This window comes from Alosa alosa, chromosome 18 (genome assembly GCF_017589495.1).
Source record: "Alosa alosa isolate M-15738 ecotype Scorff River chromosome 18, AALO_Geno_1.1, whole genome shotgun sequence".
Taxonomy (NCBI): domain Eukaryota; kingdom Metazoa; phylum Chordata; class Actinopteri; order Clupeiformes; family Clupeidae; genus Alosa; species Alosa alosa.
Window position 1 is genome coordinate 9,561,222 of NC_063206.1, and position 19,263 is coordinate 9,580,484.

At 42.6% G+C, this 19,263-nt stretch overlaps 2 protein-coding genes and 1 long non-coding RNA gene across 6 annotated transcripts in view; 2 read left to right on the forward strand and 1 right to left on the reverse strand.

Annotated features, from left to right (window-relative positions):
- Positions 1-6,343, forward strand: part of map3k21 (mitogen-activated protein kinase kinase kinase 21) — a 29,097-nt gene extending 22,754 nt beyond the window's left edge. Inside the window, exons 7-11 of one of the 4 annotated variants that reach the window (XM_048269905.1) lie at positions 24-128; positions 922-1,072; positions 1,350-1,462; positions 1,640-2,389; positions 2,740-6,343. In XM_048269905.1, the coding sequence (XP_048125862.1) occupies positions 24-128; positions 922-1,072; positions 1,350-1,462; positions 1,640-2,389; positions 2,740-3,158 (1,538 nt within the window). In that variant the 3' untranslated portion in view covers positions 3,159-6,343. The remainder of the gene's footprint in view (positions 1-23; positions 129-921; positions 1,073-1,349; positions 1,463-1,639; positions 2,390-2,739) is intronic. The other 3 variants (XM_048269906.1, XM_048269907.1, XM_048269908.1) reach the window with 3 other exon arrangements.
- A 2,891-nt stretch (positions 6,344-9,234) lies between these two features.
- Positions 9,235-15,168, reverse strand: il22ra2 (interleukin 22 receptor, alpha 2). The gene is made up of 6 exons (XM_048270102.1): positions 15,036-15,168; positions 14,777-14,909; positions 14,167-14,345; positions 13,848-14,017; positions 13,434-13,599; positions 9,235-9,779 (listed from the first exon to the last, which is right to left on the reverse strand). Exons 1-5 carry the CDS (start codon positions 15,094-15,096, stop codon positions 13,450-13,452), a joined length of 693 nt encoding a protein of 230 aa, XP_048126059.1. The 5' UTR covers positions 15,097-15,168; the 3' UTR covers positions 9,235-9,779; positions 13,434-13,449.
- On the forward strand, positions 10,317-11,395 carry LOC125311782. Its single transcript, XR_007196527.1, has 3 exons — positions 10,317-10,386; positions 10,573-10,674; positions 10,760-11,395. It is a non-coding gene; the product is annotated as an uncharacterized LOC125311782 (long non-coding RNA).
- Positions 15,169-19,263: the final 4,095 nt, after the last annotated feature.

Consider the following 19,263-nt stretch of genomic DNA (forward strand, 5'->3'; position numbering starts at 1 on the left):
GTAACGATGTTCTCTTCCTCCAGTCAGCACACGCACTGAGACAGTCCGCAGGGACAGTATGTATGTGTACCACCAGGATGTGGATATCACAAGCGAGTGCACTCCACCTAGTGGCTTTAGGAAGAAAGGCAAGGAACCTGCAGCTTTGTGGGACTCTGTTTGGTCACCTGTGTGTGTGTGTGTGTGTGTGTGTGTGTGTGTGTGTGTGTGTGTGTGTGTATGTATGTGTATGTGTTTAAACTTTGCCCAGTGGTGATGCACAGAATGTGGCAGGAGGAGCTAATGCTAGCTTATTACACTGACAATAACATTGATAATTTGGTTGCAGTTTTCTCAGAGTTCAGGAAGTTAAACAAAAACCTTGGACTGGCTTCTTGTATAAGGCCTAGCTTATAGTATGGCCAGTCCTGGCCATGATGTGTTTCCCTCACTCCAGGAAGTCAGTCCTTGCTGTTTATCTCTTGAACTCCAAACCCCATGACAGACTAACGTAATAATGAGCATCATAAAACAGGCTGCAAGTCAGTGACATGCTGGGTTACCTGAGCAAACAAACATCCTAAATATTTACTGAAATTCGCAAGCATAATGATTTGCGATACTTTAGCAAGAACATGAATGGTGTCATGTTGTTATGTTTGGTGCAACCCAGCATATACTTGGAACTGCAGTCTGAGTGTGACTCTGGTTTTGTGGTTCTCTGACCAAATGTCTTCCCGCCTGACCTGCTGTGGATGGTGGAGGGGGGCCTTGCTTGACTCATCCAGCTTCTTAACAACCCCAGCGTGTGGTTTTATTTTACCTTTGGAGACTAACAAAAAGTACCATATACACTGGCTCTCCCCCTGTGGCTGTGGATCTCTGAACTAAACTAGCCCCCTTTATCAGAGCTCTGGCTGACTGATGTAACTGTGGTTGCAGTGACCTTAGACGAGAGCAACAGGACATGGGGGCGGAGCACCATCTACAAGCCAGAGGAGTTTGAGGACGTGAAGAAGGGCTTCAAGAAGAAGGGCCGCACGTGGGGGCCCAGCTCCGTCCAGACCAAAGAGAGGGGGAATTGTGCTGAGAGGTGAGAGCTATAGCCAGCCACTGCAGGCTGTTGGAGCATCCTGTGTTGGGTTCAGATCTCATATTTCTTTGGTTTATTGTGTCTGAATGTTGGGCAGTAAGATTTGCGTTAGGGTCATTGTCTCAACTGCTCAAAGCAAAACAATTCAATGAATGCACACATTTTTCTTTTTTATGGTGAGGTTGTGTTTCATAATCCCTGCCCATGTCTGTGAACTAACAGTGACGTTTATGGTGAGGTTGTTTCATAATCCCTGCCCATGTCTGTGAACTAACAGTGAAGTTCCCTCTGGTAGAGTGCGGCCCCTCTCGGATGGGAGCAACCCCTGGTCCACGAGCCTCCTGAAGTCCCAGAAGCCTGTGCCCCTCGCGGCTCTGTTTGCAGAGCAGGGTGAGTCTCTGAACGGACTAATAGTGCATCAGCTGCATTTGTGTGATAGTAGATTCACAGGTGTCTTTGTTTATGAAGTAGAGAAATCTTGCCTCTGTGACCCTTGAGTTTCTAGTATGAATTTGAGATGCTGTCCTGTAAATAAAGGAGATGAAGAATGTATGTGTGTTGCTTTAGGCTCAGGTAAAGAGGAGGCCGGTCCCACTGACGGCCTGGATGGCAAACCAAAGCAACTGAAGTTCCCCAATCAGGTGTACATCGATCTACCTCTGTGGAAGGACGAGCAGGGTGATGGCGGAGGAGGCACCTCGGGCGGCACGTCGGCGACCGAGAACCACGACGACGCGGCCACCTCGGCCAGCTCCACGGCCAGCACCACGCCGCAGCACACGCCCACCAACAGCCTCAAGCGCGCCACGGGCCGGCGGCGCCTGGACGCCATCCTGCACAGCTGCGCCGCCCTGCTGGCCTCGGTGGCGCTGGGCTCGGACGTCAGAGCGCTGCCCCCCGCAGGCGAGGAGCCGGAGCCCCGCGAGGAGCGCAAGAAGCGCGAGGGCCTGTTCCAGCGCGCCACACGATTCCGCCGGAGCACCAGCCCCCCCAGTGGTGGTGGAGGAGGAGGAGGAGGAGGAGGAGGAGGAGGAGGGGTGGGCCGCTCACGGAAAGAGGAGACTGCGGCGTCCTCCTCGCTGTCGTCGTCTTCGTCCTCCTCCTCCTCCGGGCCCGTCAACCTGCTGTCCATGTCGGTCATCTCGGAGTGCAACTCCACCAAGTGCTTGCTGCAGTCCGACTCAGAGGGGCCCGAGCCCAGCCCAGTGAAGGAGGTTCCCCCTGTCAGTTTGGCCAAGATGGACGCCGCTGCTCCCGAACACACGCCCAACTCACTGCTGAAGAGGAAAAAGAGCAACCCTGTGCTCACTCAGACAGGTGAGGGAGCCACACAAAATGCCTAACTATGTGTGTGTGGGTATACTTTTTTGTGTTTTTTTGTTTTGTTTGTTTTGCTTTGTTTTTTTTAAGGTATCAAAAGACATCAATGTGAATTGACATACAGTATAAACATATCTAAATGCCTTTGTAGGGTGCACCAACGTCGTGTAAAGAGCATCAGTCACTAAGCAGTGGCTTGAATTTGCTGCAGTTTTCCTTTTCAGTGCCAGAGAGGAAATTCACCTGATACCGCTACAGTGTTGTTATGCTAAGTCTAGACTATAGTATAGTAGTGTGTTTGTTTCCCCTGTGGTTGCTCAAATGTCCTCACTGTTTGTCCTCCCCAGCCAACGGGTCATCCAGCAGCCACTTCCCTTCCACTGGCCCCCCCTCTACCACCAGCAACACCTCCTCGTCCCAGAAGAAGAAACCAGACCGCGAGCCACCTCCGGAGAAGCTGACCCAGCCCGAGCCGACGATGGTCATCTCCAGGCCGCGTCCGCTCTCCCTGCGTGGCCGGCCGCACGCCTGGGGCCTCCTGAAGGGCCGCAACAAGAGCTATTCGCTGGGCCACAGCTCAGGCGAGAAGAGTGCGCAGAGCGTGGCTCAGAGCCTGGCGCTGGCCAGCGAGGTGAAGGTGGGCCGCTCGCTGCTGGACGTGGACACGGAGGGCCAGAAGCGAGACTGCACCGTCCCCCTCTGCCGCATCCAGAGTGGACCCAACCGGACCTCGGTCTTTGAACTGGAGAAGGAGTTCCTCTCGTGAAGACACAAGCTGCTTCCGGCTGTCGCTCTGTCTCTGTCTATCTGTCTGTCTGTCTGCGTGTCTGCTGTCCTCCCTTCATGCCTCAGCGCAGTGGAGGGGTTGAGCTTACTGCCAGACAATGGCCTCCCAGTATGGAGAAAAGGCCTCACACGGTGCAAGACAGACTGTCCCAGATATGGAACACTCTGCCTCCTCTCTCCGTTTCAGCGGTCTGCCTCTCCCCCCGTTAGCCCCCTGGAGCACTAACTGACTGCCATCTCGTAGCATTCTCTCGTCAGAATCACTGGATCCCCCAACTGATCCCCTGATCAGTTTGGTTTTGGGTTTGTCATTTGACCATCTCCATATTGCCTGTACACTCATCTGCATTCAGGCCTTTGCTGCTGGAGTTCTCGTGTGGTACTTGTCCTTTTTTTATTTTCATTTTTTTATTTATATCTGTATCTTGTTGCTAGGTAATTTAATATGGAAAAAATACATTTTTAAATAGTAACTGATGAAGTGATCAACATTCCATTTTGGCAGGCAAAATGGCCTCTTACTTTCTCTATCTTGTTTTGTTTGGACATCATATGTCACAACCAAGAACTGGGCATTATGTATGCACCACATTATCGAACAAACCTCCTTTTTTATTCTTTACTACAGTGTTCATGTTATTTACATTCTGCTATATGAGCAGCCATGGTGCCCAGGAGCTGTGGTTGCCTGAGAGAGCATTCGTTTGGCAAAGACAAACCAGCCTCAACAGTAACAGAAGGATACCCATTGGTATGGCAGCTTAACAACTGATTTAAGATGCCTGTGAGCTTCCCCTCAGATGTGGTCAATGGCAGTAGAGTAGAGGACTACTATAAACTACGCATTCTAGTTATGACTTATGGACACCTTTTGAAATGATTTTGATAAAAGCATGCAAAATCAATCTAAATCTTCAGATTAGCAATATGAATGTGAGATTGGCTGATATTGGTTCTTTTTTTTGTGTGTGTGGCTTGTTTGTTGTCATTAGTGTTGTCAGAGGCACTATGTGAAGGGTACCACCTGTTTGCAAAATAGCTGCACATAAGAGTTCTGTTAGACAGGCATCCTCTTTAGGTCATTTGTTTTTACACACACACACACACACACACACACACACACACACACACACACACACACACACACACACACACACACGCACACACACACACGCACACGCGTACAGTAAGGGTAGTTCTCTGATGTGGAGAGTCCGTGAGAAGAAAGGGTGTTTTGGCAGTGGAAGCAGTTAGGCTTCCTCCATTTTTGCTGTTTTTATTTGTTCTGGTGGGTGGTTAGGTCTTGGCACCTTTGTATCACATGATATATGTGCATCTACTGTTGTTGTCTTGCACATGATAACAATTGCACACATTAACTGAACACACTGGAGTCTGTCCTGTCATGACAAGCTTATACTGTAATTTCCCCATTCAAATGTCTTGAAATATTTTTTTATGTTAACAAATATTTGTCTTTTTAAGTCAAAAACCTCAATTTGGATATACTCAATAGAAAAGAACATTTTTGGCCGTTGTGCGAAGTTTCTGTTTATAGAGCATCAGAAGCCTGTGCATGGTTACCACAGCTATTATTTACACAACTGAGTGACATTGAAATTAATAGTAGATTAGTGTCCTTATCAAGTGCTCAGTAAACGTTGACTACATTCCTGCCACTTCCTGAATGTCACTGATTGGCTAGTCACTGCCATGACTTCTTCTCAGAATGCTGCTCCAAGGCCCAATCAGTAGTGCTATTATGTTTTCCTGTGTTGTCCCAATGGCTGTATTTAAGTGATGGGATTAGTATTCTTGAGGTCCATTAGTAAAATTATGGTATGAGGTACAGAGGGACGTTGAATGTTTATTTGGGATTGGAGTTTCCCAGACATCCATGTTTTTCCATCAGATCTCTGCATCTACACATGGTAAAAAAAACAAAACACTGATTCACTGTAAAATGCATGGATTATGTTCCCAAGTTTTCCACAATGTGAGACCAATTGATAAAAGCAGTTGCTTTTGATATCTAGTGTAATGTTTAGTTTAAAGAAATAACATTTTCGGTATGCTTTTGTGGGAAGCAACTGATGCAAGCACCTCGACTCTTAAGACGGTACCTCTTTGAAGACTCATGAAATAAAGAAGTTTGACTAGGGTGCCTCACATTTTCCTCAGACTTAAAGACTTTGTCGGTGGGAGACCCTTTCCAGTATCCAGCCTCAGAGATGAGATCTAGTCGGAAGAGCACAAACCTGCCCACCCGTTGGGACCTCTCATAGTGTTGGGAGTGCCTTTTTGCTGAGCCTCTGATGGACTGTGATGGAAACAGGAAATAGATGATGGAGGCCTTCCCTGATTGGTTGGTTATTGAAGGGACCAAACAACTGCTCTTGCATTCCTGCATTTTCACCAAAGCTTACTCCTAGGGCAAGGGAGAGAATTTTTAAAACCAAGCCTTGGTTTCATGAAATTATCTAAAATGTCAAATTGACAAAAATGTGTATTTCATAGTTTTTTTTTTTTAATTTGTTACATAGCTGAAACATGTACATAGCCTTACATGTGATTTTACCAGTATTGTGTGTCAGAGGACACCCAAGCGTTAATGAATAGTTCATGGATAGTTAACCGATCCCAATCCACGTTTTCAAGCAATCTTTGATCCTAGCACACCAAAATGTGACCACAACAGCTAAAAATTCAATCTCACTAGATATGTTGTGGGTCAGGTGGGTTGTGTTGAAGCAATTCTTTTGGCTATTACCGGTCTTGTGTGTTTTTTTATGTAATGTGACTACATGCTCATTCTGAATGTATGGTCATTCTGAAAGATCTATTAGACACACTATCTGTTACCATCAATGTGTACTTGTACTTCTGAAACAATCACCTTTGATGAAAATTAAATATTTTTTGATTGTTGAATACACATTTTTGAAATCAGTGGCTGTGTTTTTACTTCACAATATAATCTATTTTGATAAATGGATGATTAGCAAAACTCCACAAGGTGAATTGTTTTCATAAGCCTGGTTGTCAAATGACTGGAAATTGTAATATTATGAATTGTAGATTCTATTTGATGTCTGAACTTTCAGGGTATTGTTTGCTTACAGAAAGCAACTTCAATAAAGATCCACAATGTTTTTTTTTTTTTTTCAAAAGCAAAAACATTCTGTTTGTATTCTTGACTTTCTTATGTAAGCACAATCACATAGTTTACATTACATCTTCTTAATGTAATAATTCAGACAGTTCCACTTGTCCAGTAACCTACTGTGTTGAGGTATGAGCAGATGCAGAACACACGTTAACAAACAACTAGTTACACACATAAGAGTAATAAACCAGAGAGCATGAAACCATCTAAACTAAAATGCCACATGGAAGCAAAGCACCCCTGTCGAAGACAAACCTGTTGAGTACTTTGAAAGGTCACATCAGGAGTTGAAGACTTCACAAATGTAATGCTAAACATCAGCATGTTCCAAACAAATAGTCCTACAGGCACTTTGCATGTCTTACTTACCATGTAACACACTGTACTGTATCTGTTGGCTTAAACGGCAAAGAAAATATGGGTCGCGGCTTAATGAACATGGGAAATTGTGGGGGAACCACTGTTTTAGATGAACATATACGATATAGTGTCGCACTGTGTGAAGCATGGACATGTGGACATGTGTCGCACTGTGTGAAGCAAATGGTGGCCATACCAGATACTGACTGGTTTTCTGAAGAATGAGAGCGAAGGTATTCCATTTAGGCCTATACTGTGTACGTACAGGCACATGATCAAGTCCTTTAAACAGACAATGCACAAAAACAGGAAGGCATTAGCAACCTTTAAAGGTTGCATTGTTGACCCTTAGCTGGGCATTTCAACACATCCTACATCAGTGTCCGTTCTACTTGTGCTGAGCAATCCTCTTCTTGTATTGTGTGCAGAAGGTCGGTCTAATATTGTCTATCCATCAATCTGTCTGTTCATCAGTCACCAACTCATCCTTTTGCTATTCTAGTTGGCTTACACCAGCAAGATGATGCCCCAACGTTGGAGCTCAACTTTCAATCTCTGGACTACAGAAACATCTTGCACTGGAAAATGCAACCCAGCACCTTAGACACAGTTCTCTTCTCTGTGCAGTATAAAAATTAAGTCTGCTCTTTCATTTTGCCAGCGGCCAGATGATGCAATTGTGTATTTCACTACTGAACATAAAATGAATGCTGGAATTCTTGCAAAAAATGACATTGAGTTTCAATTTGATCAAGTTTAGTCATGTTTAACAGTATATTGTGCAATGTGCGTAAACTAAATGATCATCACACAATCTACAACAATGTGGGAATCTAGAAAACCTTAATACCACTCAAAGTTATTGACTTTGTCCGGAACTAACACATTTACTGTAACCTACATGCACAATAGGTTTGATAAAAGGGAAAAAATTACCATTTTGATGGATGTCACCTCTCTGCAATTACAGTTTTTGCCCACTAAAAACAAATGCTTAGCTTCGAACCCTAAACTTCTTGTAACCATACCTTACACACATACCGTTACACATTGTATTTGCGCCGCTTTGCGCTTTGTTTGCAGTTTATTCTGCAACTTATTGCAAAACTCTTTGTTCAAAAATGAAATATTTATCTTGTAATCATTGGGAAAACAATTCTATTCAAAATGCAGCCTTAGCACTACAAATAGATCTCAGATAAGCAATTTTGTTGTTTAGTTGTGCACCTGTTTAGTTATGCACCTGCTTTATACTTGCCCCTGTACTCCCAGTTTCTACAACCAATTGATTTTTTTTTTTAGTGTGACAGTGAAAAGTATATGCAACCATACTGTATGCCTGTATTCTGTTATGAGTCTTTTCTTTACTGATTCATTTCGCCTCATCTAGTCCCTGCCTGACCATCTGCAAGTGTCATTCACGGAGCGGTCCCAGCCAGTGCACGTGCGCAAGAGCAGCCATGCTAAACCATTGGGTCCAGGAGAAGATGGAAAGGCCCAAGCACATCGCAAGACTGTGCAGCGTGACATAAATCTATTTATCTTATCTGATCTATTTCTTTTCCTTTATCTCTTTGTTTTCAGTATTTTATTCTAGGCTACTTAGATGATTTAGATAATCATGCCTCTCCTTTTCATGTAATCTTTATTCATCCCATATACTGTACGTTTCACTATATCATAACCTTATTCTCTTGTGTTCTGATTCTTATTTAAATGTGAAAAGTATGTTTCTGTGTTTGTAGTCTAGCATTTGGTTGTGATGATTCGGCCAGTCATCACAATTGTCATGTTGCTGAATTCTGCAAAAAGTGTGTAAGCAACTGTAAAAAGATTAATAGAAAAAATAGAAATGCAATGAGTGCCTATTCAGCCCTTTGATTGGACCCCAATAAGAAAAGTTTGTAACACCTGGTAGACCTACACATTACATAGATTATATCACAGTTTTCTGATTGCTTAGGCACCATTTTTGCAACTATTGGCTATTTTTTTTTAACTAAAGGCCAAACTCTACACACTAAAAACAAGACCTATACTATACTAGCAAAAAATGAATGTACTGCAAAAGCACACAATTCTTGCAAAACAAACTTTTAAAAATTGTGTTTTTGTGTCTGAAACAGTTCACACCATCATGTGAATAAGCACACAAAACACAAACTTACACTGAAAGTAAATGAAAAGCTCTTATGGCGTATCAGTTTGCAACAGAGTCCTGTTATACATGATATAGTGATGTAAACATGCATACCATACACAAGTATTCAAACAAGTAAATCAAGTATGGATGTTTATTTCAATACAAATAAAGAGGTGGGGGTTCAAACAACAAAAAAACAGTAGAAGAAAACAATCATCATTTTGCAAGGATGGAAAAACAACAGAAAAATAATTAGGTTAGATCTTAAAACGAATGTGTTAAAGAGATGTGTTAAAAAAACAACGCAAGTTGCGTTATTTTAAAGACATATTGTGTAACAAATAAAAAAAGGAAACAACACAAACTGTGCTGTCCCTATTTGGACACAGAGATGTTTTAAAAACAACGCAAGTTGTGTTGTGTTCAATACATTTGTTTTTTAAGAGTGCACCATCTTTTCAGTTCTGTCCGTAAGATTCCATCTCCTCCCTCTCCTCCTCTTACTTATTCATCTCCTGGTTCTCATCCTCGTTTCCCTCCTCTAATTCTGACTTTTACTCTCTGTCGTATATGGTCCACCACTGTAATCCAGACCAAATGCTAACCAGAGGCTTATTTCTAGTGTTCAAGCTCCAATTGCTGAGTGAACTAAAACTGTTTTAACATGTCAATGTGGGAAGGCAAATTGTGCATCAATAATCACTGTTATTGTATAAGCATTAAAAAAAACCTGTAAAACATTTTACAAACATCATTATAATGTGTATGTACAAAGTACAGCTGAGGTCAGGAAGCTTTTCAAGTCAAGTCTAACGGATGAGGATCTACAGTTGTGCAGGTGTTCAGTCAGCAATCCAGTACAATATTCTCCCTGAGTGTGACAGATGAGGGGCACACACGTGTCCAGTTGACAATCCAGTGCCATTTTCTCCCTTAATAACATAGAATAGAATAGAATAGAATAAATCTTTAATGTCCACCAAGGTGGAAATTTTTCTTTGGCTCATCAGACATAAAAGACAGATGGAAATACAGCCACAATATCGTCTCAGACATATGAGTTGAAATATCATGATAACATGCACAGAAAAGAATAAGAGTAAAAAAAATACATAGAAATAAAAGTAAAGGAAATAAAAGAAATAGCATTTCAGTTTGATATTGTCACTTGGTCTGATTGAGGATACTGATGGCATTTGGAGTAAAGGATTTTTTAAATGCACTTTTGGCCAGAGGCGCTTTGTAGCGCCTCTCAGACTTCAGGAGCTCAAACTGGCTAGAAAGAGGGTGTGTACTATCTGCAATGATTTTCCTAGCTTTCTTCCTCATTCTGTCAGTATATATTTGTGTGGGGATTTCTGATTTATGTGCCCACCTGCACTGGCAACCAGTGTGGCTTGTGTGACTGCAAGCGTGGTCACATGGGGCAGGTCACATGACTAACTAGGAAGTTATAAAGTTTGGTTTGTTGAGAGTTCACATTCTCTTGCTGCTTCCACCACTTGCTCTTTGTGACTGTTAAGGTCCCCTGTCATGCAGGTAATGAATATGATGTTCCAAGCAGTGTGTGTGTGTGTGTGTGTGTGTGTGTGTGTGTGTGTGTGTGTGTGTGTGTGTGTGTGTGTGTGTGTGTGTGTGTGTGTGTGTGTGTGTGTGTGTGTGTGTGTGTGTGTGTGTGTGTGTGTTTGTAGAACTCACTTCTCATGACTTGTTTTAACTTATCAGGGTGAATGCTAGAACTATGTGTTTCACTCTTCATGGAGGACACTGAGGTGACTGCCTGATTTTAAGATTTATGAGTGCTGGGCTACAGACACTGATGCTCTGGTAATTTTTTTTATATTTATGATCTTAGTAGTTTGTTTACATTGGTAGTTATAAATCAATTAACTATGCTTCTTTAAATCTGTAGCACTGGAATGTTCCTTTCTTCCTGTGTCACTGTGCTGTGGGGAGTAGTGAACGCTCTTGCAAAGTAGGCTTATATTTACTACATATGTCCATTGTGTAATTGTGCTGTGGAATGTACATGGTAACTAATATATGTACCATTTCTTAGTGGGGACCAAGGGACCAGGCCAGGCACTGTTTTACTGTTAGTTTTTGGGTTTGTTTGTTTGTTTGCTTTCATTTTGTTTGTCTTTTTGTTTGTTTGCATTGTCTCTCTATAACTGCTTGTGCTGGGAGCTGGCTGTTCCTCTTTTGTCCGATCATAGGCTGTCTTTGTACAAGGCCGGATCCGCAACTCAGTACTGCTCCTTTCGGGTTGGGTGGCACATGGAGGGAGATTTTCTCGGTGTGTACTGGTAAACAACACAGTGTGGTATTTTGTAGTGGTATCCTGTAGTGGTATTTACTACTTGTGTTTGCAGTGCTTGCCGTGTTGCATTCTTTTGTGGTGCTGGGTTTGCTGTCTCTCTCTCTCTCCCTCTCTCACCAGGGCCCCTCCAAGACGGGAGCTGTGTGTGCTGACCCGACCTTATTAGCCTGAGGAGTCTCAGCCAGTTATCCCATGCAGTCTTTCTTACTTACATTCTGGATTGTATTTATACTATTTGTAATAAATTTGAGTATTTCGTGATCTGCCTTTTGTTAACTGTTCCTTGTGTGGAAGGTCGAGAACCAGCCAATGCTAGAAAGCTTATAGGTTTCTCCCGCCTGGGTTTAGGGGGTGGCGTAGTCAGAGTAGGTATTCTGCATGTCAGGTACCACATTTGTGTTGGATGTCTTTGAGGTCTTCCTACAATTTTACTAGCCATTGACACTATCCTGTTTAGTTTGTTTCTGGATCTACAGCTTAGGTCCTTAGGAGCTTAGGTATTCTAAAAATAATTCAGTGGAAATGCATGGATTCCAGTTTCTTCCAGTAGCAGCAACTGGAATCCATGCATTTCCACTGAATTATTTTTTGAATCTGATCCCTTTATCATACCTGTTCATTCTTACTCGTTGCTTTCGACTTTATCGTGACTAAATTCAAGATGGCTGCAAATGTTAAATTTCGTGGAAGGTACTGTCTGTATAAAAATCGCCTTGTAAGTAAACTACCAGTGCTTTTTCAAAGTTCTCAATGTCTCGCTTTTTAAATGTCAGGGCCCTCGAAGTCTACCAATGAAGTGTGGAGATACATTGAGCCTCGTGAAATGGGTGTAAAACAGTGATTTATTTGCATGGCTAGGCCGGATGCGAAGCACCACTATTGAAAAAAGCTGTTGGTAGCATCGGCTAACTAGCGCCAGATTTTGGAGTGCAGGGGACAAGCCGAGATGGGCTATGAGACATACGTTCACACTCGGTATCATGTTTCAATACACTTTAGGTCAATATCACACCGGAATTCTCCTTTAAGTGAAACTGGCTCTGTTGTGTCTTGTTTTTTGCAGAAGACTAACTCCTTTGTTTTTGACACATTGATCTCTAGCTCGCTATCATTGCACCATGCTTCAAGGGCCTTTATGTGTGCTAGATAGGAGGCCTTACCAGAGGGGTCAGTTTTTTGTAAGAGGCCTACTAACGCCATATCATCCGCATATTTTAACCATTTAAAGAGGCTATCATTGATAGAGAACTCGTTAGTAAATAGAGAGAAAAGTAGAGGGGAAAGGACGCTGCCTTGTGGGCAGCCTGTACTGATGGTTTGCACTCCTGACAAAAATGCCATTTACACATACCCTCTGAGGGCGACAGGAGAGGAAGTCTCTGATCCAGAGAATTAGGCCCTTATCTATGTTAATTTTGGCTAGTCTTTGCAGGAGAATGTGTAGTTTAATGGAATTAAAAGCTGCGCTAAATTCTACAAATAAGACTATAGCACATCCCGTAGGAAGTGCAAGCTGTTTTGAAATAGAGTCTAGAAGGACCAGCACAGCATCGGCTGTCCCTCTGTCACTTCTATATGCAAACAGCAGCGGATCTAACAAGCTGGTAACTTGAGAGGTCAGAATATCCACCACAACTCTCTCCATTATTTTACACAATATGGAGGTGATGGCTATAGGTCGGAAATCTTCAGGCTGACTCGCACCTGGCTTTTTTGGTATGGACCTTTATTAGAGAAAATTTCCAGGACGTGGATACACCTGCAGCTAGGAGGGCGTTAAATAGCCTTGAGAAGACACCTTTTAATTGTGGGGCACAGTCTTTCAGTAAGCGGGCTTTCAGGCCATCGGTTTCAGTTTGGTGAGGCTTTTGTTAACAGCTTTTTCTGTAATAAATATTGGTGAACCTATGGTGGAGATTTTTGCAGATTTCATTGCACTCAACCTGGTAGGAAACATGCAGGAAAGATTATGGTAAACCTAAAGGACAACTGCAGAGTATAAGCCTTGCCCTGAACTACATAAAGTCGAAGTCACAAGGCAAAAAGAGAACCTTGTTTAAGGACTCGTCTAAATGCCCAACGTCTGACTCTCTAACTGCATGGCTGCGCTGCTCATTTAGTTGCTACACTTAAAACGAGTTGGCTAGTTAGACAGGCGGTGGCACAATGCTCATGTGCTCACAGCAAGGTGAAAAAGAGCTTGAACTGAGGAGCAGATGGTGCTGACCTAACTGTTGCATCTATGAGTGACTAAAAGGGAACTCACCGAGGGCCCTTGCTGCCTATGGTGTGGTGACACAGGTCATAGGGCCCCTGTCACTGACTTGCCCTCGCCGGGGGACCAGCGTCTCGGCCTGGAGGCAGTAACTCGTTTTGGGCTTCAGGTTAACGATCCTTAGCTCTTTGCTACAGACATCGATGTCATGCTGCTCCTAGAGATTGAATAGTACACTTACAATTAGCTCATGGAAACCGTTATTTATAGTCACATATAGCTTCAATTAATATTACTTAACATACATTGCCTCCTTTGTAAAGAGGAAAAAAAAAAAAAAAGATACAGACTTGACAGTGCATATCCTTACCCTGTTCTACTGTTTTATGTTTGCAGAATCTGAACTCGGTGCCATGCATGCCTTTTTAAAAAGAGAAGTTTGGAGGAGGAAGTCCTGGCCCCTACCTGCTCTCCATTGTCATGGGTGAGGTATATCCTGAAGCGGACCCTCTCGTATTTGGTTATTGGGATGAGTCCTCCATTAGCCCTCCTGTGAGCGGTGCGAGGGGCTTGGACACGGATCACAATGCTTTGCTCGGTCACATTCAGCTTCAACGTTGGTGGGCTGAACAATGCTGCAAAAACAAGACAAAGACATTGTGATGTTTCCGTTCAGTGAAAAAAACCATGGTCATATTTTGGCTGAACTCAAGAATTTCAGATGTAACACCAGCAGCCTGTAACTCTGTTGCTGTTTAGAGTAATGGGATGGATGGGTACTTACATGCCCACTGAGGGAAGAACCTGGTACTCAGGGTCCATTCTGATATGACCCCGTTGCTGGACGCTTGGACTCTGGCATAGTACCACTCCCTTGGGTCTGACGTCTCTTTGCTGAGGTCACATTGGTGCTGACTGATGTTCTGACAGTGTCGTACATCTGTCCACTGTTTGTCACCATATCTGTCATCGGAAATGGTCATTTATTCCCTTTCATCAAAGTTACTGTGCATGCCATGTAGGTTACAGTAGTAGTGTTAGTACCAGATAAAGTCAATAACTAAGTTCTCAGTTAGTTTTTCTAGATTGATTCTTCCCAGACTCCAGGTAGATTGTGTAATGATCATTTAGTATATGCATATTGCACAGTATTGCTGTTAAACATTATTGCTACGTAGCTCGAGTTGCTGCAGTTAGAGTAACCAGGCAGCTACTGTGCTACACTTTGGGGGCATCTTTCAAATTACAATACTTGGTGACCTCAGGAAACAGAGATCAATGCGAAAAATCACCGGATTTTCCTTTAAGTCTCGCAATAATCATTGATTTTATGTTCAGTAGTGGAAACACAACTGTATCATCCGGGCACTGGCGAAATGAAAGAGCAGACTTACATTTTATACTGCACAGAGAAGAGAACTGTGTCTAAGGTGCTGGGTTGCATTTTCCAGTGCAAGATGTTTCTGTAGTCCAGAGATTGAAAGTTGAGCTCCAACGTTGGGGCATCATCTTGCTGGTGTAAGCCAACTAGAATAGCAAAAGGATGAGTTGGTGACTGATGAACAGACAGACAGGACGGACGGACGGACGGACGGACAGACGGACGGACAGGGACAGGTTGACAGATTAATGGATAATCATAGATGTACCGACCTGCTGCACACCATACAAGAAGAGCGTTGCTCAGCACAATTAGTGGAATAGACACTGACATGTCGGCAGCCGGAGTAGGATGTGTGTTGAAATGTCCAGCTAAGGGTCAGCAATGCAACTTTTAAATAGGCACTTCCACACATGTGCACTTCCTGTTTTTATCCTATTGTCTATTCAGGACATGGTCAGGTGCATCTACGTACAAGTAAAAAGATCTCTGGTAACACTTTACGGTAAAGGTACATGAATTATCATATACATAAATCATGAATTAATTCATGCATGAATTCATGATAATTCATTCTTAATTGCATGAATTCATGATAATTAATACTTCATTCCTTAATATCTCATGAATCATCAGGAATTGACATGAGTTCATAGTCTGTCATTGGTGATCTACATGTTAGAACAGCACATCACCTAAAGCATTACTGTTGGTACGGTGGGCAGGTGGTAGTTGCATGAATTCATGATAATTAATACTTCATTCCTTAATATCTCATGAATCATCAGGAATTGACATGAGTTCATAGTCTGTCATTGGTGACCACATACAGGAACAGCACATCACCTAAAGCATTACTGTTGGTACGGTGGGCACATCATTATTAATTATGATTTATTAAGCATGATCATGAATATTTCTTTTTCTGCCAAAATGTGGTAATCTCTGCTCAAATTCTAATTTGAACACAACTTTGCAGTTCTCTAAACACATATCATTATTCACCACTTTAGTTAAGGGGCCACAGACATGATGAACTAATGAGCAATTAACGTTAAATTCATGTAATCATGATGGATCATGCTTAAGAAATCTTAAATCATAATGATGTTCCCATCATACCTAATGTCTTAGTTGATGTGTTGTTCATGCATGAGGTCATGAATGAGAGACTGAACTCATGTCAATTTCTGATGATTCATAAGATATAAAGGAATGAAGTAATGCATAAATCATGAATTAATTTATGTATGAGGGGCATTCATGGCCTACTGGTAAGGGCTTTGGGCTTGGAACCGAAGGGTTGCCGGTTCGATCCCCGACCAGTAGGAGCGACTGAAGTGCCCTTGAGCAAGGCACCTAACCCCTCACTGTCTGCTTCCCAAGCGCTGCTGTAGCAAGGCAGCTCACTGCTCCGGGTGTGTGCTTCACCTTCACCTCACTGTGTGTTCACTGTGTGCACTGTGTGTTCACTAATTTACAGATGGGATAAATGCAGAGACTAGACGAAAGTATACTTGGCCTAGAAACCTGATTTACATTTACATGATAATGCATAAAGTGTAATTGTAGTTCCGTCCCTAATAAATGTCTTTCTTCAAGAAGAACTGCACATTTTAGAGTGTTTTTTGTCTTAAACAGTCCAAGGCATATCTGTGCCAAACAGCATACTTTATAATCAGCATCTTTTGATATGTACTGTAACATCTAAAGCATCCCAAACATGCCTAGTAGGTGATATATGTCTAGTGAGTATGTAGGTCCTGCAAGAACTGGGATGCTTTCAACTCCCAGGCATTGTGTACAGATTCTTACAACATGGGGCCATGCATTATCATGCTGCAACATGATGGTGATGATGGTGGATGAATGTCATTGGAATGGGCTGGATCTCATCAATGCATGTCTGTGCATTCAAATTGGCGTCAATAAAACCCGTTGTGCAGTCCCTTGACCCCACTGCCACCATGGGCCACTCTGAGGCTGACAAGCACTCAGATGAGCTTCCCTGAAACGGTTCTTGACCATTTGTGCAGAAATTCTGCAGTTGTGTAAACTTTTAAACTCAGCTGTCTGGGTGGCTGATCTCAGATGATGTATCTGGTAAAGATGCTAGATGTGCTGGCAGCTGTTTTTGTCTGAGGAGCTGTTTTTGCAGAAGTGGAGACTTTATAACGTGTAAGGTTTTGAACATTATTTTTTTATTATTATTTTGGCATGCAATAGACATTGTAGTGTAGGAAGCCAAAGGGTGTAGATATTTGAGGCAAGAAAGATCCATAATTTTGGTATTGGGTAAGCTCAGGGCCGGTTCTAGCCTACTACAATTGGGTGGGCTGGTAGAAATATTGGGTGGGCAACATAGAAAAGCTGTGAAATTGGATAAAAATTGACATAAACACAAGAAACAAACAAAAACAATCAGTACTACCTAGCAATAGCTGCCTGGCTGCTCTGGCTGTTGGCTGCAGCAACTCAAGCTAGGTAGCAACAATTGTTTTCGTCTTATTTCTTCTGACCAACTCAATGACTTTGGGAAACAGAGATCTACGTGAAAAATGGCCAGAGTTTTTTCTTTAAGGCAAGGAGAGGTGTATCTAACATATATAAGCACAGCTGTGTACCAGCTAGCTACCATTACACTCAAAGTCAACTCATCTACATCCAAACTGGGTTTGAGGCTGCACACTGTGCAGATGCCCAACTGTAACACCAGTCTATGGGTTGAAATAAAAAACAATTCCTGACTTTGTTTCGGGTGGGCAAGACACAATGCTTGGGTGAGCTTAGCCCACATTGGCTCCTGCCTAGAGCCGGCCCTGGGTAAGCTTGTCAGTGCAAAACAAATGACGCTTTCTAGTGTGTTCATTGACTGTGTATTGTGTGAAAGAAACATGATTTGTGTCAATTGGTATGGTTAATCACAGACAGATGTGGTGCTAATTGTGTTGAAAAGGTGACAAAAGTATGTAACAATAGATATGGAGTAAATTCATAACCCCCCCCACCACCACTACCACCACCAACAGCGAACTCCATTCTCTTCAAGATTATCGTGTGTGTGTGTTTGTATTTGTGTGAGTGAGTGTGTGTGTGTGTGTATGTGTATGTGTGAGAGAGAGATGATCTATTATCTATTATCTACTATCTATCTATTATCACCAAGCCTCACAGGTAAAGCTGAAGTGAAACCCCAAAAGACAACAAAGACTGCGGAACTATCATAAAGGTCATCTTTTGACTTGCGTTCACATGGTAATGGTGTCCTTGCTTCCTCCACCAGTGCTGGATGTAATGGAAACAGTGCAATTGCATGAGACAGCAAATATCCGGTGAGGGGAGTCCCTGGGCGTCAGCTGATGCTCAGACGTCCGGGAACCTTTGGAGTTCTTGTTCATTTTGCGAATTTTGAATTGAGCCAACAGGAAGTTTAGGTCACTGCCTGGGGGGTCCTTCTCAAGAGTTGGTAGCAAATCTATCAAAAGCCTAGAAGCAGAGCCCATTGATGACAAAATGCATTTAATATCAGTTCCAAATGTTTTGGTGTACTCGTTATACTTGCCCTGACGAAGAGAACAAGCTCAAATCCTCTACTCCAAACATAGAGTACATATCATGTGTCTTGTGTAGCTTCTCCGCAAGGCCCTGCCAGTGGAATGATGATGCTGTGACTATCCATATAAAGGGTATATGAGGTTGTTGTGTCTAAAGCAGTGTTTCTCAAACCTTTTCAGACTAAGGATCACTTAACCGATAAAAGAAAAGCCTCACGGACCACCTAACTAAAAAAAAAAGTAGACCTACTTCAACAGTATTACACAATAGGCCTACTCAATGAACCACCTTGCTTATTGTCTTTGCACCTTGCTTATTGTCTCAGAGAATTCATATGATTTAAACTGGCATAGTTTACATAGGCAGTGTTGCAGAACTATTTGGATTTACATACAAGTTGGTTCAATATTGCAAACAACTCATCTTATATTTTACCACGCCTGCTCGTGGACCACATGGGATAGCTTGTGGACCACCAGTGGTCCCCGGACAAGTCTTTGAGAAACACTGGTCTAAAGTCTTGTCCCCCACGATTGACAGTAAACATTTAATTTAAGTTTGAGATCTTTGTGGATCCACATCTTTCTGAGGGAGGCACTCTGCAACAGTTACTACAAGCCTAGATCATATGCCTGATGGGGAAAGCTCCTATTTTGATATTTGAGATTTGCTTTGCAATGGTCAGGGTTTAATACTGTACACTTAAAAATAAGCTGTGATGCATTTGTGATGTCTGAAGAATGCTGGGGAATGCTGTAGTGCTGAAAAATATTTGATAAACTTTTTATCTCATTTTGACAGCCACATTTAGTAATTTCCACAGCTGTCTGTATCAGTCATTTCTGGACACTTTGTTGAACAATCTCCTGACCTACAAAATGACATTTGAACTACTTTAACTACTCTCTGAATGTCACCAGTCCTTCCTGGTAGAGTTCAGATTAC

Coding starts and splice junctions, on each gene's coding strand:
- il22ra2 (XM_048270102.1), bottom strand. CDS start 15,096: ATGTCAGTGTCTATTCCACTAATTGTGCTGAGCAACGCTCTTCTTGTA. Junction 14,910..15,035: donor TCTTGTATGGTGTGCAGCAG/GTCGGTACATCT, acceptor TTGCTATTCTAG/TTGGCTTACACCAGCAAGAT. Junction 13,600..13,847: donor CCCATGACAATGGAGAGCAG/GTAGGGGCCAGG, acceptor TTCAATCTCTAG/GAGCAGCATGACATCGATGT.